Source organism: Lontra canadensis, unplaced genomic scaffold, assembly GCF_010015895.1.
Source record: "Lontra canadensis isolate GAN:19392208 unplaced genomic scaffold, GSC_riverotter_1.0 scaffold110, whole genome shotgun sequence".
Classification (NCBI taxonomy): domain Eukaryota; kingdom Metazoa; phylum Chordata; class Mammalia; order Carnivora; family Mustelidae; genus Lontra; species Lontra canadensis.
Genome location: NW_022631104.1, coordinates 3,352,689 through 3,373,684, shown reverse-complemented (window position 1 = coordinate 3,373,684; position 20,996 = coordinate 3,352,689). Strand labels below are relative to the sequence as shown.

Genomic DNA, 20,996 nt, shown 5'->3' with positions numbered 1-20,996 from the left:
TCCTCAATGCCCTTTCATGGTCTAATAATGGCTGCAGGAGCTCCGGCCATCGTGACCCTATTCTAGTTAACAGAAAGGAGGAAAGTGGGGGTTACAGAAAGGGGTCTTCCAGAACCTCCACTCAACCCCTGCAAGGCAGGTTGAGAAATGTGACCTGTCGCTCTGTACCCAGGGTCCCTTTGGTGAAGAACGGGGTGGGTGTTGGATCGATGCCCACAGGTGTTTGCTGTGTTCGACCCACGAGGAAGAGTGGCCTGGCAGAGCGGGGACTGGTTCTGTCAGGGTGACCTTGGGCAGGGCAATGAAGGAGCAAGGGTGGCAGATCTCCCTCCAATCCCCCTAGGCCTGGTGGCTCTGCAGAGCTGGAGGCCATCCCATGGACGGAAGGGTCAGGAGAAGACTGCCCAAGTCAAGTCCGCAGGACAGCATTTCACTGACCGGCTTGCAGGGAGCCTGGAGGGGAGCTTGCCTCTGTCATGAATGCAAGTGGCCACCAGGTGGCGTCCCAGGTCCCCAAAGCCGCAGCCCGTTTCAGGGACTTTCCTATCAAAACAGACATTACATGAACTTCTAAACATGTGACAATTACGTCAGAGAAACATCACGCAAAAGGCCCCCAAGTCAAAGCAATTAGGTCCTAAGTGAGAACAGCACAAACTGGTCATTTTTATTTTTTGCAGTTGACCAGACAAAAACCATGGCCTTTCTGTTTGCAGCTGCCTCTGATCCCTGCCAGTCGTGGCATTGCACTTTTTAGAGGGGCTCGCCTTCCTGCTCCCCGCTCACCCATTCCAGGGCAGCCTTGCCCCCTGATAGGGACCCCTGCCTGCCCTCCGAATCCCAGCCCCTGCTTCTGGGGCTCTTGCTGGTGGAGAAGACCAAGTGTGCTTGAATCTCCCTATGGTGGGCACACAAAAGAGTCCTTCCTGTGGACGGTCTGTTCTGCAGCCACGGGCCTGGGTCAGGCTGCAGGAGCAAGGGAGAGACGTTGGCTAGTTTGGTGCCGGGGCAGAGGCAGGGCTCAGCCTGGGAGGGACAGCAGCAGGGAGGCTGAGCTGCCCTGAGAGCCCCTGGGAAGTTGGGCAGAGGTGCGGAGGGCCAAAGGAGACTGAGCTGGGGGCCTGCACACCCTTGGGGGAGCCCCTGCACCTTCAAGAGGGCCAGGGAACCCCTGGGCCGCCGCAGACCAGAACCTTGAAGCCTCTGGTGCCGCACCCGCTGTCCGTGAGGAGCTGAGCTGTGTGGGACCTGAGCATCATCCCAGGGGCGCGGGGGGAGACTCGCAGGCTGGTGCGGGGCCACTGCAAGGCCATGACTACTGGAGAAGCAGGTAAACCGACCAACTCTCCTTTGTTCTGGCTACAGGAATCACCTACCAGCGGCTGGTGAGGGCCGAGCAGGGCCTGCCCATTAGAAGTCACCGCAGCTCTACTGTGTGAGTGTTCTGGGGCGGGGTTCCCCATCCCCACCCCACACCATCCTCCCTCCCGGCCCCACGCATCCGGCTTTTGCTCCATCCCTGCACCACCTTCCCCTCCGACCCCCCAGCCCCCGGGAAACAGTCTTCCAGAGGACCAGGAACGCCTGGGAATCATCGGTGATTCTTTGTACATAAGGTTGTTTCTCTGGGCTGAGGCGTTTTCCTCCCAGTTCTAAATGGCTCCGAGGCTTTAAAAAATGAAACAAACGTTAAAAGCCACCTGCACAGATCATGCCAGGTCCCAGGCACACATGACCTTGCTTTGTCCCCACTTTTCAGATGGGGAAACTGGAGGTCAGAGAGGCCAAGTGTGACTTCCTGAAGGTCACACAGCTCGTAAACGTCTGAGCTGGGATTGAAGCCTCAGTCTTACTCAAAGGCCCGTGTGCTTTCTACAGCGTCTTTCTGCCTGTTACTAAAACAGCATTTTCCAAACCTTTTTTGATGAGGACCTACAGTAAAAAAAAAAAATGCATTTTATTTTATTTTAATTTTTTTTTAAGTAATCTCTTTGTGCAAGTTCTATGGGGCTCGAACTCATGACCCTGAGACCAAGAGTGACATGCTCCACCAATGGAGCCAGGCAGGTGCCCCTAAACAATGCATTTTATATGGAAGTCTAATGTATATACACACACACACACATGCATGTGCACACAGAACTGAAATGAGCTTTAGGTGAGAACACGCGTGCAGAGAAAGCGTGCAAGGGAAGGGCATATGCCCGGCTGGTCGCGTCCTGCCCTCACATGTGTGTGGAAGGAGTGAGCGAGCACTCAGTGAAGGAGAGAGGCTCAGGCAGGGACAGCTTGTGCAAGCCTGTCCCCTCTTCCTGACCAATGGAGGGGTCAGCACTAGTTCCCCCCCCCGCCGAAGGATGGGGACTCTGACAGAGCCCAGTCCTGTTGGTGGGAAGCGGGAGGGCCCCGACCCGGGGCAGCCATCCGCAGAGACGGGCGGGAAGGCCACCTTCACGCTCCTTCTCTGCACGGAGCCTGTGAGAGAGAGAGGGGGGAACAGTTCGGAGCCTGTGAGAGAGAGAGGGGAACAGTTCTAGCAGCTCCCACTGAAGCCTCTACAGCAGGGCTTTTGTGCTGTCTCGAGCGCTTCGGGAAAACACAGCCATGGAGGGCGGATGACGGAGGGCGAAGTGAGAACAGAGGTGTGTGCTTAACCGTTAGCTGGGCCATCCACACCTTGGGGGGTTCCCGATTCTGTTCACATTTGGTCTGTCTGAAGTTTTCCATGATGAACAGAATGTCAAGGCTGGCCCAGAGAGGGAGCGCAGGGTCCGGGGAGAAGGCGGGCAGGGCACAAACTCTGCTCCCAGCCTCGTGCAAGCTAGCTAGGACGAGTTAAGAAAGGGGGGTCCCCTGTGAGCCGCGGACTCACAGGCAGCCTTGACCCTAGCCTGAACTTGCAGGGCAGCTTGCACGCTGGCGTGTGGCTGCCCCGTTCCCTCCCCCCTGCAAAATGAGCCCCTGGCCCCAAGTCCCCTCCCCTAAGACGGCCCCAAGTCCCCTTGAGGCCTCCTTCATCTGTCCCGACGTCCTGTCAGAAAGATGCTGATATAAAAATTAAGGTGAAATTTCTTCTGGAAAAATGAAGTCTCACGCTCAGAAGGTCCCTGGAAAACACTCGAGTAGACTGGAGGCTGCGCTCTTCCAACTGGGAGCCCTGAGCCAGCCCGCTGCCTCTCCCCTGGGCTTGGCCTCTACCTGTGGAGGCCCCCGTGGGGCTGAACAGCTCCTCCGGGTGCCCCATGTGAGTGAGGGGGGCGGCGGCGCCGTTCCTGCCCCGACCCCAGAGCCCGCCCTCTGTGTCCCCAGCACTGTGCTGTTGCTGAACCCAGTGGAGGTACAAGCGGAGTTCCTCGCTGTGGCCAACAAGTTGAGCACGCCCGGGCACTCGCCCCACAGCGCCTACACCACCCTGCTCCTGCACGCCTTCCAGGCCACCTTCGGGGCCCACTGCGACCTCCTGGGGCTGCACGGCCAGCTGCAGGTACGTGCTAGGGGCCTTAGGGCCTTAGCATCACCCTGACTGACGTGGCTGGGCACTGGCTGGAGGGCTGGCTGTGCTGAGAGATTTCTATGACGCTGGGTCCCCACAGAGGTGCCAACAGAGGTGGCTGGCAGCCCAGGCAGGGGACTGGGCGTGAGCTTCCGAGGGCTGGGTAGGCTGGGAACAGGCTGTAGAGGGAAGCTAGGAGACCTGACTTCTAGTCCTAGCACTGTGACGGGTTAGCCGTGTGGCCCTGGACAGTGTCCTTCCCTCTCTGGGCCTTTCTCTCATGACCACTTCCTGAGAAGGGGACCCCGGGGAGGTGGGTGCCAAGGCTGGGGAGGAAAGGGGCCACAGCCGCCATCGGAGAGAACCTAGGGGCTTGAGGAGTCAGGCAGCTGAGCCCTGGTTTGGGAGCAGGCCTGTCTTCTCCTGCGGTTTCAGTCCAAGAGCCTGGCCGAGCTCGAAGACATCTTCACGGAGACTGCGGAGGCCCAGGAGCTAGCTTCCGGCATCGGGGACGCAGCCGAGGCCCGGCAGTGGCTCCGGGCCAGGCTGCAGGCAGTGGGAGAGAAAGCTGGCTTCCCCCGCGTCTTAGGTGAGGCTCTTGGGAGAGCGCGGCACGTTTTTTCCCAGGGGGGTGAGCAGCCCCAGGGACCAGTGGCTCTGCCCCACACAGCCTGCGGGGGACCCAGCCGTTGTCCGGGCACTCCACCACCCTGAGGTGGGAAAGAGAGCTGGCTGGCCTCGGCCCAGCCCACCGTGCAGCTGGCGCTAGTCTCTTCTCTTCCACGAGCCCCTTGCAGCCCTCACCTCCTGTCCCCTCCTCTTGCAGACACTGCCACACCTGGTCAGCTCCGGACCATCCCCATCCCTGTCGCCAGGTGTCACACGTACAGCTGGAACCAGGACAGCTTTGGTGAGCGGCCCAGCTGACGCCCTCGAGGTGCCCACCCCCCAACAACCCCCTTCCCAGTTGCTTCCCGTCCTGCCACCTGCCAAGGGCCCAGCTGCCCAGGCAGGCTCTAAGCAGAACAAGGGCTGCGGCTCACAACTCACCCTCCTCCCGCCCTCTCCTCCTCCTCCTCCTCCTCCTCCTCCTCCTCCTCCTCCTCCAGCCGGTCTGTGTGAGCCTGTGGTCCCTCCCGAGGGCACGCAAGAGGGGTTTCAAGGACCCAGACACCCAAACAGTGCCTCCTCTGGCTTCCCCGCAGACATCCTGCAGGAAATCCTGCTCAAGGAACAGGAGCTGCTGCAGCCAGGGATCCTGGGGGATGATGAGCAGGAGGAGGAGGAGGAGGAAGAGGAGGAGGAGGAGGACTTGGAAACGGACGGGCACAGTGCCCAGAGGGACTCCCTGCTCTCCACCAGTTCCGCAGTCTTCCACGACTCCACCCTGTCCCTTGCCTCGTCCCAGGCCTCAGGGCCCACCCTGTCCCGCCAGCTGCTGACCTCCTTCGTCTCGGGCCTCTCGGACGCCATGGACAGCGGCTACGTGGAGGACAGCGAGGAGAGCTGCTCCGAACGGCCCAAGAGGCCGGACAGCCAGGAGCGCCGCGGCCACCGCAGGCCCGGGCACAAGTTCAACCGGATCTATAAACTCTTCAAGAGCACCGGCCAGCTGGTGCTGCGGAGGGACTCCCGGGGCCTGGAGGGGGGCTCGGACTCGGGCCTGCCCCTGCGGCGGGCGGGGAGCCTCTGCAGCCCCCTGGACGGCCCGGCGCCGCCCCCCGCGCGGGCCCAGCGCTCCCGCTCGCTGCCGCAGCCCAAGCTCAGCGCGCAGCTGCCCAGCTGGCTCCTGGCCCCTGCCTCGCGCCACCAGCGCCGCCGCCCCTTTCTGAGCGGGGACGAGGACCCCAAGGCGTCCACGCTCCGCGTCGTGGTCTTCGGCTCGGATCGCATTTCGGGGAAGGTGGCTCGGGCCTACAGCAACCTGCGGTAGGAGCCGGACCTGGGGTTGCGGGGTAGGGGCGGGGCTTGCCCTGCCCTGGGTAGGGGTGGTGGCGGGCTGAGGTCTGAGCGGGACGGCTCTCTCCTGGCCTCCTCCTCACCAGGCAGCTGGAGAACAACCGCCCGCTCCTCACACGGTTCTTCAAGCTCCAGTTCTTCTACGTTCCCGTGAAGCGAAGCCATGGGGCCAGCGCCTGCCCCACCCCTGCCAGCCAGACGCCCCCACTCCCCACAGACTCCCCGAGGCACCCCAGCCCTGCGGTAGGTCCCGACCGCAGCGGAGAGGGGGGCGTCCTCACCTGGTTGAAGCCCTTCCTGGACTTGGGGTTCTGTCCCACGTGCCGTGGGAGCGCAGAGCGGGCCCCGGAGGGCCACCTGAAGGGGTGAGGAGTCGCCGCCGGGAGCAGTCACCGCCGCTAGGGGGCGCCTCCTCCTGCTGGAGCCTCGCTGGGGGGCGGGGGCAGCCCCTGCCCTGCACGTGGCGGTGGCACTTTGCTGCGTGACACTGGCTAAAACTTCTCAGACTCTTCTCAGGGCGGGGAGGGGCCCTGACGGGGGCTGCAGATGCCGTCGGGGGCGGTGGGCTGGAATGACTCCCGCCCCCTTGTCCCAGGAGCTGGAGAGCACCAATGACATCTCCCACTACCTCGGCATGCTCGACCCCTGGTATGAGCGCAACGTGCTGGGCCTCATGCACCTGCCCCCCGAAGTCCTGTGCCAGGTAAGTGGCCCCCGTGGGGCGCGAGGGGGCACCGCTCAGAGGCCCTGGTTTTGGGGGGATCCGGCGTGAGGCCTCCAGGGCGGCCCAGGGTGAGAAGCGCGACTGAACCCAAACTGAGGGCAGTTGAGGGAAGTGACAGGGCGGGTCCCAGAAGGGTCCTGGGGACCTTCAGCTTCAGCCTCCTGCCTCATCTCCCGGCTTTGTCCAGCTCCCTGGGGGGCTCTGGTGTCAGGTGAGGGGGCTCTGGAGGCTGGGCTGTGGGCCGTCCCCCGGCCATTCTGTGTCCCTTTGATCACACCTTGGCTTCCCTGGTCCCGTCTGCCTCTATGCCTGTATGGATGCGTGTGTCCGTCTCTCTTCCCCTCGGTCCCCTTGCTCCCTTGCTTGCCCTGACCGGGCCACACACACACACACACACCCCCGCCCCCGCAGCAGTCTCTGAAAGCGGAATCCCGGCCCCTGGAGGGCTCCTCGGCCCAGCTGCCCATCCTGGCGGACATGCTGCTCTATTACTGTCGCTTCGCTGCCCGGCCGGTACTGCTGCAGGTCTACCAGACAGAGGTAAGGACACCCCAGCTGCAGGCAACCCCCCCACCCTGACCCCTGCAGCCAACCACCTCACGCTGCAGCAGCCCCTGGGTGTGGGGGCATCTGGGAGGACCCCACTGATGCCCGCCCGTGCCCTCTGCAGCTGACCTTCATCACGGGGGAGAAGATGACCGAGATCTTCATCCACTCCCTGGAGCTGGGTCACTCTGCCGCCATGCGTGCCATCAAGGCTTCGGGTGGGTGATCCTGAGCCCTGGGGGACATGGGCCCCGGGAGGTAGGGGCCTTGCAGTCTGGGAGGGCTACTGGAAACAAGAGGGAGTGAAGGTCTGTCCGTGTGCCACAGGTCCTGGCAGCAAGCGTCTGGGCATCGATGGAGACCGCGAGGCCGTCCCTCTAACACTACAGATTATTTATAGCAAGGTGAGGCCACTGCCGGGCTGGGTTCCTGGGGGGCCTGCTCCTGACCCATCCTCACCCAGAGTCAGCCCTCCTACATCCTCAGGCCCCCGTCTTTCAGCTGGGAGGCCGCAGCCGTCTCCCCTGGACAGAAGGGGAGGGAGTGGACATCCTTCTCTCCTTAGGTCTCCAAAGCCACCCCCCCGACACAATGAATGTGCTCTCCCCCAAACCGCATGTACTCAGCAGATCCCATGAAGTGTTAAGGCCTGGCTGCGGGGCTGAGGATGAGGGGGCCAGGGTGCGGGGTCCAGACGCACAGCGAGGGAGAGCCCAGCGACCACAGGCTGGCATGCCTGGCTGGGTGCGTGGGAGCTGTCGGAAGGGAGCAAGAGGACTTGGGGGCAGGGGTGGGCCTGGGTGCTGTGAGCTCTTGTGCCTCTGATCCCTGGACCAGGCCAGCCACCTAACACTCCTCGCTGGAGCCATTGAGGTGCATATGGGGGTCAGGGATCAGGAGTTGGGGGTCTCTTGGTGCCCAAGCGAGCAGGTGAGAGCTTCCCCGGAGGAGCGCTGTCTCGCTGTGGTTGGGGGTGCCGGGGGCCTCTGGCTGAGGAGGGCCTGGCTTGGCTGCGTTTCCAGGGGGCCATCAGTGGCCGAAGCCGCTGGAGTAACATGGAGAAGGTGTGCACCTCCGTTAATCTCAGCAAGGCCTGCCGGAAGCAGGAGGAGCTAGGTGAGTGGCGGCGGGGCGTGCGTGGCGGGGCGCGGTCTGCAGCGGGGAGGGTCCCTGAGCCTGGCCTGAGCCGTCCCTGCCCCTCAGACTCCAGCATGGAGGCCCTGACGCTAAACCTGACGGAGGTGGTGAAAAGGCAGAACCCCAAGTCCAAGAAGGGCTTCAACCAGGTGAGGATGCCCCCGCTTTCCGCTGCGGTGCCTTCGGGAGACCCTGGCACGGGCGGGTGCGGGGTGCGCCCACGGTCAGGAGTTCTGTGCGCGGATGTGTCTCACCGTGGGGCCCTGGGCCTTCTCCTGGGGGGCACTCGTTTCTCCCTGCCTCGGGGAGGGACAGGGCCGGAGAGGAGGCGGGGCCGCAGGGAGGCTGCTGGACCCTGGCCCAGGCTAGCTGTCAGCCCCGCAAAGCCGCTGCGGGGGTGGCCACTGCCGGCGGTTCGGGAGTGGCGATTGGGGGCTTACGGGGGCTTTGCTTCCAGATTAGCACGTCACAGATCAAAGTGGACAAGGTGCAGATCATTGGCTCCAACTGCTGCCCCTTCGCCGTGTGCCTGGACCAGGATGAGAGGAAGATCCTGCAGAGTGTGGTCCGGTAGGAAGGGGGGAGCCCAGGGAAGGGGCGTAGGGCCCTGGAAGGAGCTGCAGGGATGAGGTGGGTGGGGAGCCTGCCCTTACTCCCGCCTGTTCCACAGGTGTGAGGTCTCCCCGTGCTACAAGCCGGAGAAGAGCAGCCTCCACGCCCAGCCCCAGCAGTCCCCTGACCTGCCGTCCCAGGCTGCGCCGGACCTCTGCTCCCTCCTCTGCCTGCCCATCATGACCTTCAGCGGAGCTCTGCCCTAGTGGGGCCCTCACAACCCAGGACAGGAAGCCCCGAGCAGGCAGCCTCCACGGAGGCCCTCCCCACGCGGTGGCCGGTCTTGCTCCCTGTGGGGAACTGGATGGCCCTCTGTGGGATCAGACCCTACTGTGGGCCCGGACAGCGGGCAGCGGGTTGATGGTTTCTGGGCCCTCTGGGCTGTGGCCAGCTACACTGACCCTCAGATTCCTCACGGTAGAGAGGCGGGGGATGGATGAGCTGACTCCAGAGGCCCTGGCCACTTGTGTGGTCTAGGACCCTTTCTAGAAAGATCTGAGGTTCTGGTGCTCCATGGTGTGGTTAGGCCTCCTCTCCCAACCCTTGGCTGGGCCCCCCTCCTTAGTTTGTCAAAGTCTTGGGAACGCTTTGTATCTGGGGTTCAGTCCCCTCTATTCTGGGGTTCAGGTGGTAGAAACAAGGCTAGGAGTTTCTTCCCAGACCTTCAGTAGCACCCCTCCCCCCATGTCTCTCTCTGTCTCAGAAATTCCCTGGGTCTTCTGGGAAAACAGCACTAATGCTTTACCTGTCTACACTCAGCCCCGGGAGCCCCTTTCTGGCTCGGAGAGCCTTGGGTTCAACAGCAGTCCGGTTACCTTTCTAGCTCAGTGACCAGAAGGAAGGGACTTAGCTTCTCCGAGCCTCCATGTCTTCAGCACTAAGACCTTCAGGGGTTGAAAAGAAATTGCCTGCTAAGTGCCTGGCCCAGTGGCCCGCTCATGGCCAGTGCTCAGTACGGATGAGCGGCCTCACCCTTAAGGGCCAAGTACCCCCCCCCCCCCCCCCCCCACCTGGCACTGGGACACCCTCATGGGCTCTGGGATGCCCTTCACTCCACCTTGAGGCAGGACTGAGACTGCGGGGGTGAGGAGTGGTTAGGTTCACCTTCCGAAGGAGGAATGGCCTTGGCGAGGGTAAGAGGATGGTTGCACGGGAGCCCCCCAGTCCTCGCTGACGTCTCTCCTGGGTTGGGCCCCATGACCCCCGCTCCCACGTCAGGCCTTAGGCTGGTGTGTATATGGAGGCTTCCAGCCCCAAAATCCACGGACCCCATTCTGGCACCTGGGCGGGATCCCAGAGGGGGCGAGGGAGAGCCTGGCCTCCAGGCGCTTTGTGCCTGGCTGGGGGGAATGGGTCACGGGACACGAGAGCCAAAAACAAAGTTGTCGGGTCTGAGTGGTTTGGAAGCTGGAAGCAAATGTGGGCTAGGGCGGTAGGGGGGCAGGCAGGGCCGAGGACGGGATTTGGATGGGACAGGTGTGGAGAAAGTAGCCATGGGAGAGGACCGCATCCCTCCCAGAGACCCTCCATCCCCTCCTTCTCCTGCTTCACCTGGCTCCAAAGGTTCAGGCTTACAGGAGCCCCCAAACCCCAGCCCAGACTACTCACCACCAGAGAGCAGTGACTGGAGCCGGCTCTGCCCTGCGTCACCGCCCCCTGCCCCGTCCCCACCACCCATACTTGCTCTGGGCTCCGAGAGCGGCCAGCCATAGACTTTCCAAAGTATTCTGTTGTGTGAACAGGTTACTACAGGATAAACCAATATCCATGAATAAATGAATAGAATTTAATATTATTTTCAAAAAAAACTTGATTCTTCTCCTATTTCTTAAGCCCCTCCCCTGGTTATTTTGCTGCATGGCGAGTAACTGCTAGTTGCTTCGTTAACATAAACCCGTTCACAAGCAGGAGCAGCAGCAGTCAGATTCTTGGGGGATTGTTCTGTTTGTTTTTTTTGTAAATTTTCCTCTCTATGGGAAATGTATTTGTGCTGGGATTTTCTCTGATGCTACTCCACCGAAGCCTCATCCCCTTGCCGAGAGGAAGGGAAGGGAGCTCATTGCTGGCCCTCTGGACGGGGGCTGTCCTTAGACTTGGCTCACAGAGAGGGAGAGAAAAGCCGGTGAAGATGGGAAGGATGTTGGAACAGACCTGTGACTTGGGAGAAGCAGGTCAACATCGGGAAGGCAGGAAAGCAGGTCAGCATCCTAGCGTGCCTAGGAGTTCAGCTTTGAACTAGGCATGGAGGAAGAAGGAGCCGTGAGATATGCTCTCTGCACCAGCTAGCAATTGCCAACAATAAAGCACACCAAACACCCAGTGGGTGAAAACCGTGATCCTTACTCTTGCTTGTGTGTCTACAGGACCTCCAGGGATCACTCCATCTAGGTGGGGCTCAGAGCAGCTTGGCTCCAAGCTGCAGGTTAGGTTCAGGCCGGCCCCGTGGGTCTCACAGGCACCTCGGGCCGCCATGGTAGCATGAGAGGGGCCTGCTAGGGCCTGGAACTGGCGGGGTGCCTCTTCCGTCAAAATTCCACTGACCCAAATCAAGGAAGCACAACGACCCGTAGATTTAATAAACTCAGCAAATCTCACACAGGAGAAAAACAAAATCATACTTTTACTTCTCTTGGTCTTCCCAAAATCCCATAGCCACAGTCTGATCATGAGGAAAGTATCAGACAAATCCAGACTGTAGGACATTCTATAAGATAATCTAACTAGTACTCCTCCAGGAAGTCAGTGGCATGAAAAACAAGGAAGGGCTGAGAAACTCAAAAGCCAAGGAGATAGGAAACCTGAAAACTAAATGCAACGTTGTACCCTGGATTGGATCCTAAAACTGAAAGAAGATATTAATGGAAAAACTGGTGAAATCCCTATGAAGCCTGGAGTTTAATTTTTTAACACACACACACACCTCCATTGTAAGACTCCTGGGAGAGAAAAAGATAATGAGAAAATCTTAAAGACAGCCAAAGGGGGGATAAATATATATATATATATTTTTTACCTTCAAAAATCAATAATTAAACTGAGACCTCCCTTCTCAACAGAAACATTGGAAGTCAGAAAACAATGAAATGATATCTTTTTTAAAATTTTTATTTTTTATAAACATATAATGTATTATTAGCCCCAGGGGTACAGGTCTGTGAATCGCCAGGTTTACACACTTCACAGCACTCACCATAGCACATACCCTCCCCAATGTCCATAACCCCACCCCCCTTCTCCCAACCTCCCTCCCCCCAGCAACCCTCAGTTTGTTTCGTGAGATTAAGAGTCACTTATGGTTTGTCTCCCTCCCGATCCCATCTTGTTTCATTTATTCTTCTCCTACCCCCTTAACCCCGCCATGTTGCATCTCCACTTCCTCATATCAGGGAAATCATATGATAGTTGTCATTCTCCGATTGACTTATTTTGCTAAGCATGATACCCTCTAGTTCCATCCACGTCGTCACAAATGGCAAGATTTCATTTCTTTTGATGGCTGCATAGTATTCCATTGTGTATATATACCACATCTTCTTTATCCATTCATCTGTTGATGGACATCTAGGTTCTTTCCATAGTTTGGCTATTGTAGACATTGATGCTATAAAGATTCGGGTGCACGTGCCCCTTCGGATCACTACCTTTGTATCTTTAGAGTAAATACCCAGTAGTGTGATGGCTGGGTCATAGGGTAGCTCTATTTTCAACTTTTTGAGGAACCTCCATGAAATGACATCTTTAAAGTGCTGGAAAAAATTCAGTCTAGAATTGTCCAATGATTTTTTTTTTAATACGCTGCTCACAAGAGACACTCTAAGAACACAGAAAGTCTAAAGACAGAAGGATGGAAAAGGCAACACCATGCAAACTGACACACATAGCCGGTGGTATTATGCTAATGCCAAAGATTTTAAGGTAAGAATAAAAAAAAGAGGCACATTTTATAAAGATCAAAGAGCCAATCCCGCAAAAACATCACAATCATAAATCTGTATGATCACAATAACGCACTTTCAAACTACAAAGTAAAACTTGACAGAATTAAGGTCTCCACGACAGTAAGGAAGGACTTTATTACACTTTCCTCAGTAGCTGACAGAACAAATAGGCAAAAAAGCAATAGCGATATAGAGGATCTGGACAATACAATGAACACATTTGATCTCATGCCAACAGAACGCGGCTCAGCCGCAAAATTCACATTATCTCAAGTACAACTAGAATTATCAAATTTCAAATGATTGACATCAAAGGGAGTATATTCATCTCAAAAAGACTGAGGAAGAAAGATATAAATCCTAAAGGAAGGAGGAGGAAGGAAAGAAGTGTAAGAGCGGAAATCTATGAATAAGACAACCAATGTCCTAGGAGATAAGTACAAATTATCAATATCATGCATGGAAAAAAGGACATCTCTACAGATCCTACGTACACAAAATACAATGAAAGGATATTATAAATTCACCAAAGAATTCGGCAATTTGGATAAGATGGAGAAGTTTCTCGGAAATAAAATTTGTGAAGGAAATGGATTTCCTGGATAAGCAAATATATATTCAAGAAATGGAGACTTTTCTTAACTACACTGGCAGACAGTGGTTCTTTTTGCTGCCCCCACACTTCCACGAATTTCAGGATATCATGGAGCTGGAACCATACAGTGACTACCCTTTTCAGATTGGCTCACCCACTGAGCAGTATGTATTTAATGTTCCTCCTTGTCTTTGCACGGCCTCACAGCTCCTTTCTTTTTGTTGCTGAATAATATCCCATTTTACTGATGTGCCCGGTTTGCTTCTTCAGTCGCAGACTGAGGACATCTTGATAGATACCAGTTTTTGGCAATTATGAATAAAGCTGATATAAACATTCATGGCTGGTCTTTGTGCCGATGTATATTTTCAGTTTGTTTGAGTAAATACCAAGGAGCACAATTGTTCCATCATATGTATATTTAGTTAAGAGGAAAAAAAAAAAAAAAAAGCCAAGCTCTTCTGAAGTGACTGCGCAACTTTTTCATTCTTATCAAATGAGTGAGAGTCCCTGTGGCTCCAACATCCTCATTAGCATTTGGTGGCATCGTGTTTTTTTGGATTTTATCTATTCTAATGGGTACGTAGTGATGATATCTCATTGTTGTTTTGATTTGCAAGTGCCTAGTAACTGCAAGGTTGAGTACCTTTTCGTGTGTTTTTCATGTGAATATCTTCTTTGGTGAGGTATCTCTTCAGATCTTTTGCCCATTTTTAAATTGGGTTGTTTTTCTTACTATTGAATTCTCAGAGCTCTTTGTGTATTCTGGATACCAGTCTTTTATCAGATACGTGTTTGACAAATATTTTCTCCTAATCTCTGGCTTGTCTTTTCATTCCTCTTAACAGTGATGCCTTTTTCAGAGCAAATGGTCTTAGTTTTAATGACGTCCAATTTATCCATTTGTTCTCCTCTGGACAGTCTGGAGCTTCCTCTGTCTGGTCTTTATCTGACAGGTGCACTGGTCTGTCATCATCCTCAGACCTTTCCCTGAGGTCCCTGACATCCAAGTCGTGCTTCCTCCAGGGGACCAGCTCTCCCACAATCCCTGGGGCAGGGGAATGCCTACATCCCCTTCAGTCTGCTCAAAGCAGAGGCATCAGAGCTGTTTCCAGCCCCTTCGCAGAGGTGTGTGTGGACCCCACCTGCCTGGTTCTTGCCCAGGGTTTCGGGCTCCCCTCCCCCACTCTCACAACCACCACCCTCTCCAGCACTGGGATCCAGCACTGTTGTCCTAGGGGTGGCGGGTGGGGTGGGGGCTTCTCCCTATTTTCCCCATCCCTGAATCCCTCTATTTCTTCAGGCCTGTCATCATGGTAAAGGAAGCTGGCTATTCTGGCAGAGGCTGTCCTCCCCCACCCTCTGGGGACAGAGACAGGCAGGTGGCAGACTGTCCCTACCTGTGCCACTTTCTCTCTGTTCCTTGCAGCAGGCACACGAGCGTTCCAGCTCAGACACAGTCCCTTATCTTGGTCTGCTCAGGCTGCCATCACGCATGCCATAGAGCGGGCAAACAACGGGTGTTTATTTCTCACAGTCCAGAGGCTGGGACATCCGAGATGAAGGTGCTGTCAGATTCTGCTTCTGGTGCAATCCCCCTTCCTGCCTTGCAGATGGTCACCTTCTCACTGTGTCTTCATGTGGTGGAGAGAAGGCAGCCCTAGCATCTCTTCCTCTTCTTAGGAGGCAGGGTTGGGGGCTCTACCCCCATGACGTCATCCAGACCCAATTACCTCCCCAAGACCCCACTCCTAATTACTGTCACCCTGGAGGGGCAGCATAGGAATTAGGGGTGGACCCAAACACCCAGTCCATAACACTCCACAACTCTCAGTGGTCGCTGGAAAAACGGCTGGGGCCACACCGATCACCTGCACGTGGTGGGCCTCTCTGCACAGGGCGAGGTGCCCGTTGGAGGAATCTTAGAAACGCAGGGCTCGGAAGGCCGAGCCTCCTAGTCATTGTAACCTGATCAGAAAAATCTCCACTGAAAGTCAAGCTAGCACAAGATGAGATGTTAGCAAATATTTTACAGCGCTTACTGCCATGTGCCAAGCACTGCCCACGAGCTTTACATACCTCTGTTATCACGCTCATGACTCCCAACAGCCCCATGGGGTGGGTACTATTAAGCCCATTTTACAGATGAGGAAACAGAGACACTAAGGAACTTGCCCAAGGTCACAGGGACAGCGGAAAGGAGAACACGGGATTCAAGCCCACATCGCTGAGTCCGAGTCCCGGCTCTTAACCACTCAGCTAGGCTGTTCCCTCAAGCCACTCATGTCAGAGCTGGGCCCGGAAAAATAAAGTTCACGCAGCTCTCCAAGAGGCTTGACTTCATTGTCATGGAATTCTGCAGTTCTGGTGGTTTCAGAGCGGAAGCTAGGGTCTTCACACCCCCCCCAGGCATGGGGGTGGGTGGGAAAGTGGGTGGGGTGGGGAACCTAAGGCCCCCAGGGGGTTGGCAGGGCTCCAGAAGAGCCAGTACCTTCCACCGCGGAGGGGGAAGCAGTCAGGGGGGCGGCCCTGTGTGGAAGTGCTCCAGGCCCAGGAGTTGGCCCCAGGGATCCCCGAAGACCTATGAAGTGGGAACAGCAGGAGGGGACAGAGCAGCCCTACCCCACCCCCACCCCCACCCCTGCACAGAGGCCTTCTCTGAGCAAAACTAGTCGCAAGTCTCAAGGCCAGAACCAGGATTGTCATGGGGAGGAAACTGAAACCCAGATGGGAGGAGAGACCTGAGCGGCTAGAGGAAAGTTACAACCGAGTCCCCCCAGGTCCCTTGTGGGGGGTGTATCTGCCCGCCTGAGTGCGTGTGCGCATGCGCGTGAGGAGAAGACGGCACAGATGATAAAGGGTTGGGGTCCTTGAGTTTTCTCAATGATCCTCGTCAACCCCCAGCCCTCCTGACGTCCAGCTTTCTTGCCCTGCTGGCCTGTCCCTATTCCTAGTGGGAATTCCTGTGCAAGAACACAGCGACTGTGATAGGTCTCTTATAAAACAGGAGGCTCCAGGCCCCTTCACATTCGGGGGAGTGCTCAGACCTGCTCCCCAGCTCGGTTTCTCCAGCCCGCGTCTGGCCTGAGGACAGGGGAGGTGCGGGGAGACTAGGCCCCGCCCCCAGGGCTGCCCAGGGCTTTCTCCGCCCCTGCCCGGAGGTCCCGGAGGAGACTGGAGGGACGACAGGTGCACAGACCAGTTAAATCCTGGGGAGGGAAGTTTTCTTCTCCACCTTGGAGGCCGGTGTGTAAGAGGTGGAATGGGCTGATTTTCTCTGCGTCTGGACCCACGTACGTGTGGCGCTGGACCAGGAAATACCGACTTTGACGTTTAAGAAATTGATCCTTTTGTACTGATCTTCCGGTGCTCTCGAGGTAAACAAAGCCTGGGGAAGATCACTTTGCATAATCGCCCCCAGAGGGCACGGGGTGGAGACAAAAAACGATACTAGGAGGCAGGGGTGGGGGTGTGTGTGCTCCTTTTCACTCTGTATACTTCTGTAATAGGAGTGTTTTTTGTAATGAAAATGTATCTGTGAGTGGCTTGAGTAATTTTTTTATTAGATATTTTATTTATTTACTTGACACAGAGAGACAGCAAGAGAGGGAACAGAAGCGGGGAGGGGGGCGGAGAAGGAGAAGCAGACCCGATCCCATGACCCTGGGATCATGACCTGAGCTGAAGGAGGACGCTTAACTGACTGAGCCACCCAGGTGCCCCTTAAGTAAAGTTTTGAAACACTAAAATAAAAAAAAATAAAAAAATAAAAAAAAAACACGTTGACATTACAATCAAAACTCTCTTTCCTCAAAAATAAGACTGTCTGAAAGAACGAGTGGATGGATATAGAGCACAAGCCTGCTTCCTACAATGGTCCCCTGACTCTAGTCCTAATTCTACATGCACACTCACCCCCACAAGACAGCCCTGCCAGAGATAAGGATGAAAATTCCAGGACACCGTATTCTTCCGTCTCTCCACACCCATAGCTGAGACTACTAGCTGCTAACAGGTTCCCAAAAGAAAATGATGCCACTGATTTTGGGACCGCTCGTGGCGGACCACTGCTTTTTTTTTTTTTTTAAAGATTTTATTTATTTATTTGACAGAGAAAAAGAGAGATCACAAATAGAGAGAGGCAGGCAGAGGGGGAGGGGGCAGCAGTCTCCCCGCTGAGCAGGGAGCCCGATGTGGGGCTCGATCCCAGGACCCTGAGATCATGACCCGAGCTGAAGGCAGAGGCCTAACCCACTGAGCCACCAGGTGCCCCTGGACCACTGCTTTAAAACATGACGTCGTCCTCCGCCCCTGCTTCCCTGGGCCGTGCTCTGAGGGCTGGAGGGAATTCTCTGGCAGCAGAGGTGCATGTCAGGTGGGTACCTCCTGTGTCCTGCCTGAGTCTTCTTAGAGTGGGAATGGGAGCCCAAGAGGGTGGGCCAAGCTTCTCTCTGACTTGTCCCCGTAGGTCCTCCCAGGGGAGCTGCGGGAAGCCCCTGGTTTGAGTCCCACCCCCCACCATGTAGGTGAGCCATCTCCATAACTGTCCCAGGTCGGGAGATGGTTGTATACATAAAGGAAGGTGTGTTTCCATCTGTGTACCTCTCCTGCCTTTCTCATCAACCAGACAGCCATTTGGTTTTGGGTGTTGTTCATGAGTTTTGGGGATTATAAACCTGGAGTCAGTGGTCAGGATGGAGGTATAGGGCGCTGAATGCACTTCTTTTTTTAATGAGCTTTTATTTATTTGAGAGAACCCAAGCTGGGGGAGCAGCAGGCAGAGGGAGAAGCAAACTCCCCACTGAGCAGGGAGCCCGACGCGGAACTTGATCCCAGGACCCCAGAATCACCACCCAAACTGAAGCGGATGCGTAACCTACTGAGCCACCCAGGCACCTGCCCTGAATGCACTTCTAAGAAGACTTCACTTTGTGAAAAAGTCTGGGCAGGAGGAGCTAGGAGTGTGTGATTCAGAGTCACTGGGGGAGAGAGGAGAAAGCAGAAAAACCCCTCACCCTACCCCAGCCCACCAGTCCAACAGCATGGCACAGACCAAGGGTGTCTGGACAATAGGATGTCCATGGGGGATTTTTATTTTTAGTTTTTAAATTCAATTTAAGTAATATACAGTGTATTAATAGTTTCAGAGGTAGACTTTAGTGATTCATCAGTTGTGTAGAATACCCAGTGCTCATTACACCACGTGCCCTCCTTAATGCCCATCACCCTGTTACCCCTCTTCCCCAGCTATCCTCTCTCCAGCAACCCTCAGGTTGTTTCCTACAGTCAGGAGTCTCTTGTGGTTTGTCTCCCTCTCTGCTTTCGTTTTATTTTTCCTTCCCTTCCCCTTTGTTCCTCTGTTTTGGCTCTTAACTTCCACATATGAGTGGCACCAAATGATATCTGTCTTTCCCACGGAGGATTGTTAAATCGCTTGCTAGGAGATGTGTACAGGCTTTTGCCGTCCTCACCCTGTAATCTTCAGGAAGATCTACATTGCTTATTGGGATTTCCTGTGGGCGGATTCCTTAGAAAACGGCAAGGGCTGATGGAAGTCTGCCTTTGCTGCTTAAGCTTCCTGAGACAATTCCCACAGGTGACCCCGGGCATCTTGTATCCAAAGCAAACAAGCTTGAGTGACTCCAGTGCCCGGATCCTAGCTCTGGTCCCCTTGCCCACTGTTGTCTATCAAAAGGATTTAATGTGATGGGTTTAAAAGTTACAAGTGTAATTTGCTTAAAGCTCTTGGCTGCTTAGTAATGGGTAGACAATGATACAAAGTATCTCAGTGACTAGAAGGGCCTGGTGGGTTTTTGTTTTTGCAACATTGGAAAAGAGATTCCACCCTAAGAAGAGCTTCTGAAGAGGCAAGGTGTCCCTGGGATCAGTCAAAAGGGCAGTGCCACCTCACCCTGGTGATGGTTGGGTGGTGCAAGGGACACCTAGGGGTCCTTGGTCCTTCCTTTCTCCCTCCTCTGCACTTCTTCTTGTTCCTGGCTGCCTGTCGTGCAGCTGCTCCTTGCAGGGGACAGCTCTGGGGCTGTCCATGGTCACCAGGCAGCCTGTGGCTATCACACCCAGTGTGCAGGCCAAGATGTTAGCTGTTGAAAGAGGACAGTGCAGCCACAGGAGGCCCCGTCAGCTTGTGATTTCCGATTCAGTTAGGCTGAAACTGATAAGGAGAGGGGGTTGCCCACTATGGCCACACTGACTGGGGCTGCTGCTGAGTGTCGGTCATGCGGGGGTGGAGTCCCTGGTCTTTATCCTGTCCTGGACTTACTGCCCTCATTCACTCCCCCATCCATCCATTTGTTGTATTTAATGAGCCAAACAGTCTCTTAAGAGTCTCTTGTCCTGGGACTGATAGGATAATGAGTAACACCTGAGTAAGATCTAGCCTCTGCCTCCCTGGGACTTACAGGGGAGGGTGGAGAGATGAGGCAGAACTCAAAGACGTAGAATATAATTCCAGTCATGTGAGGGGGTGCAGAAAATTACATATGGCAGGGAGACTGACCCGTGGAGCAAATGATTTAAAATTCTGGACTTTTTTTTTTTTTTTTTTTTTTTTTTTTTTTAATGCACTCTTCTGCAGAACCCATCCAAATCTTGGCGGAAAAAAGACCAGTCACTTCTTTTTTGCAAAGGAGAAACCCAAGTGACAGAAATCCGACTCAAACCGTTACTGAAAAAAGGCAAGAGAATGCAATGAATCACGTAGTCAAACAATTAGGAGTATATCCAGGCATTAGGGTTTTGGGCATGGCTGAATCCAGGCATTCAAACGGCACTGTCAACAGTCAGTCTCTCTCCAGAACCATTTACCATTAGGCCAGATCAGTTGAGAGCATAGTGTCTGTGAGCTTTCCAAAGGTCTAGAAGGGTGCTGAAGATTTCCCAAAATATTGCTTGGCTTCAAAGTGTGAGGGAAAAAAAAAAAAAAAAAAAAGAACGTGAGGAGCTAGCCAATGGGTCTATACCTTGGAGGTGGTCTGTTCCCTGGAACTGCTCTCTCCTAATTGCCAAGGTCAGCAGATGCTTTCATCGGCCTCCTTACCCGTGTCCTCTCTGCAGTCTTTGATGCCACTGACCGCCATGTCCTTGGCACCCTCCCCTCCCCCAGCTTGCACGGCACTCTGCTGTTCTCCAGGCTGACTTGTGTTTTTGTTCTTTTCTGCTGGAGCTGGGAAGACTGAAAGGGACCCCACAGCACATGCTCCAGCCTGGAGCTCAGGGGCCACCTGGACCACTATGGAGCTGCAGGTGTCCAAGATTCCTGGGACAGGTCACAGTGATGGGACCTGGGTTTGGGTTCAGGGAACAACCAGGTCGAGACAGGCCTTGGGAGTCTGGCCATTCTCCTAAAGGTAACAGGGAGCCATTGAAGGCTGTACTGGGGACGTAATGTGATCAGATTTGTATTTCAGCACCAGAGAAGGGCCTTTGGCTGGAAGGTGGAGGCAGGATCAGGCTTCTCTGGTCATTCAGGAGGAGGACAATGGTGGCCCAATGAAGGGGTGAGAGCCATGGGGTGGAAAAAGGGGACAATTTATGACACAGGACTTGGTTCCACTTAAATGGAACAGGTGAGGGAGAAGGAGGTGTTGAGGCTGACACCCAAGTTTCTGATTCTGAGATGAGGAGCAGAGAGGTGGGTTTGCAGGGGGTCTGGGAAGAGAGCCTGGTTTGTCCAGGTTGAGCTGGATATGCTGGATGACCCTCTGGCTGGCAGTGTCCGGGCAGGGACAGTGGGGTTGTGGTATCTGGAGCTTGGGAGAGAGGTCAGGGCTTCTCCTGGCATCACAGCCAGGTCAGCACTGGGGGGGGGGGGGGGGGGTGCTCTGTGGAGGTGCCCCCTTCTGCCTCTTCCAAAGAAAGAACCCCCAGGGCTCCGGGGTGACCACAGAGCTTCTGCAGAAATCAGCTTCAGTGCAGGATGTGTTCTGGGAGGAGCTTTGAAGGCCACGGGGAAGGGGAAGGAAGAGGAGGGGA

At 55.4% G+C, this 20,996-nt stretch overlaps 1 protein-coding gene across 4 annotated transcripts in view; it reads left to right on the top strand.

The window, feature by feature from the left end:
* The window catches only part of PIK3R5 (phosphoinositide-3-kinase regulatory subunit 5), a 61,588-nt gene extending 51,304 nt beyond the window's left edge, over positions 1-10,284 (top strand). For 2 of the 4 annotated variants that reach the window (XM_032839812.1, XM_032839810.1), the window contains 14 exons: positions 1,366-1,435; positions 3,310-3,484; positions 3,929-4,082; positions 4,320-4,403; positions 4,699-5,422; positions 5,539-5,695; positions 6,048-6,154; positions 6,584-6,716; positions 6,847-6,940; positions 7,050-7,126; positions 7,745-7,838; positions 7,926-8,008; positions 8,317-8,429; positions 8,530-10,284. In XM_032839812.1, coding sequence (XP_032695703.1) covers positions 1,366-1,435; positions 3,310-3,484; positions 3,929-4,082; positions 4,320-4,403; positions 4,699-5,422; positions 5,539-5,695; positions 6,048-6,154; positions 6,584-6,716; positions 6,847-6,940; positions 7,050-7,126; positions 7,745-7,838; positions 7,926-8,008; positions 8,317-8,429; positions 8,530-8,677 — 2,213 coding nt within the window. In that variant the 3' untranslated portion in view covers positions 8,678-10,284. Of the gene's footprint in view, positions 1-1,365; positions 1,436-3,309; positions 3,485-3,928; positions 4,083-4,319; positions 4,404-4,698; positions 5,423-5,538; positions 5,696-6,047; positions 6,156-6,583; positions 6,717-6,846; positions 6,941-7,049; positions 7,127-7,744; positions 7,839-7,925; positions 8,009-8,316; positions 8,430-8,529 lie in introns of those variants that run through there. The other 2 variants (XM_032839811.1, XR_004380582.1) reach the window with 2 other exon arrangements.
* The last annotated feature ends 10,712 nt before the right edge of the window (positions 10,285-20,996 follow it).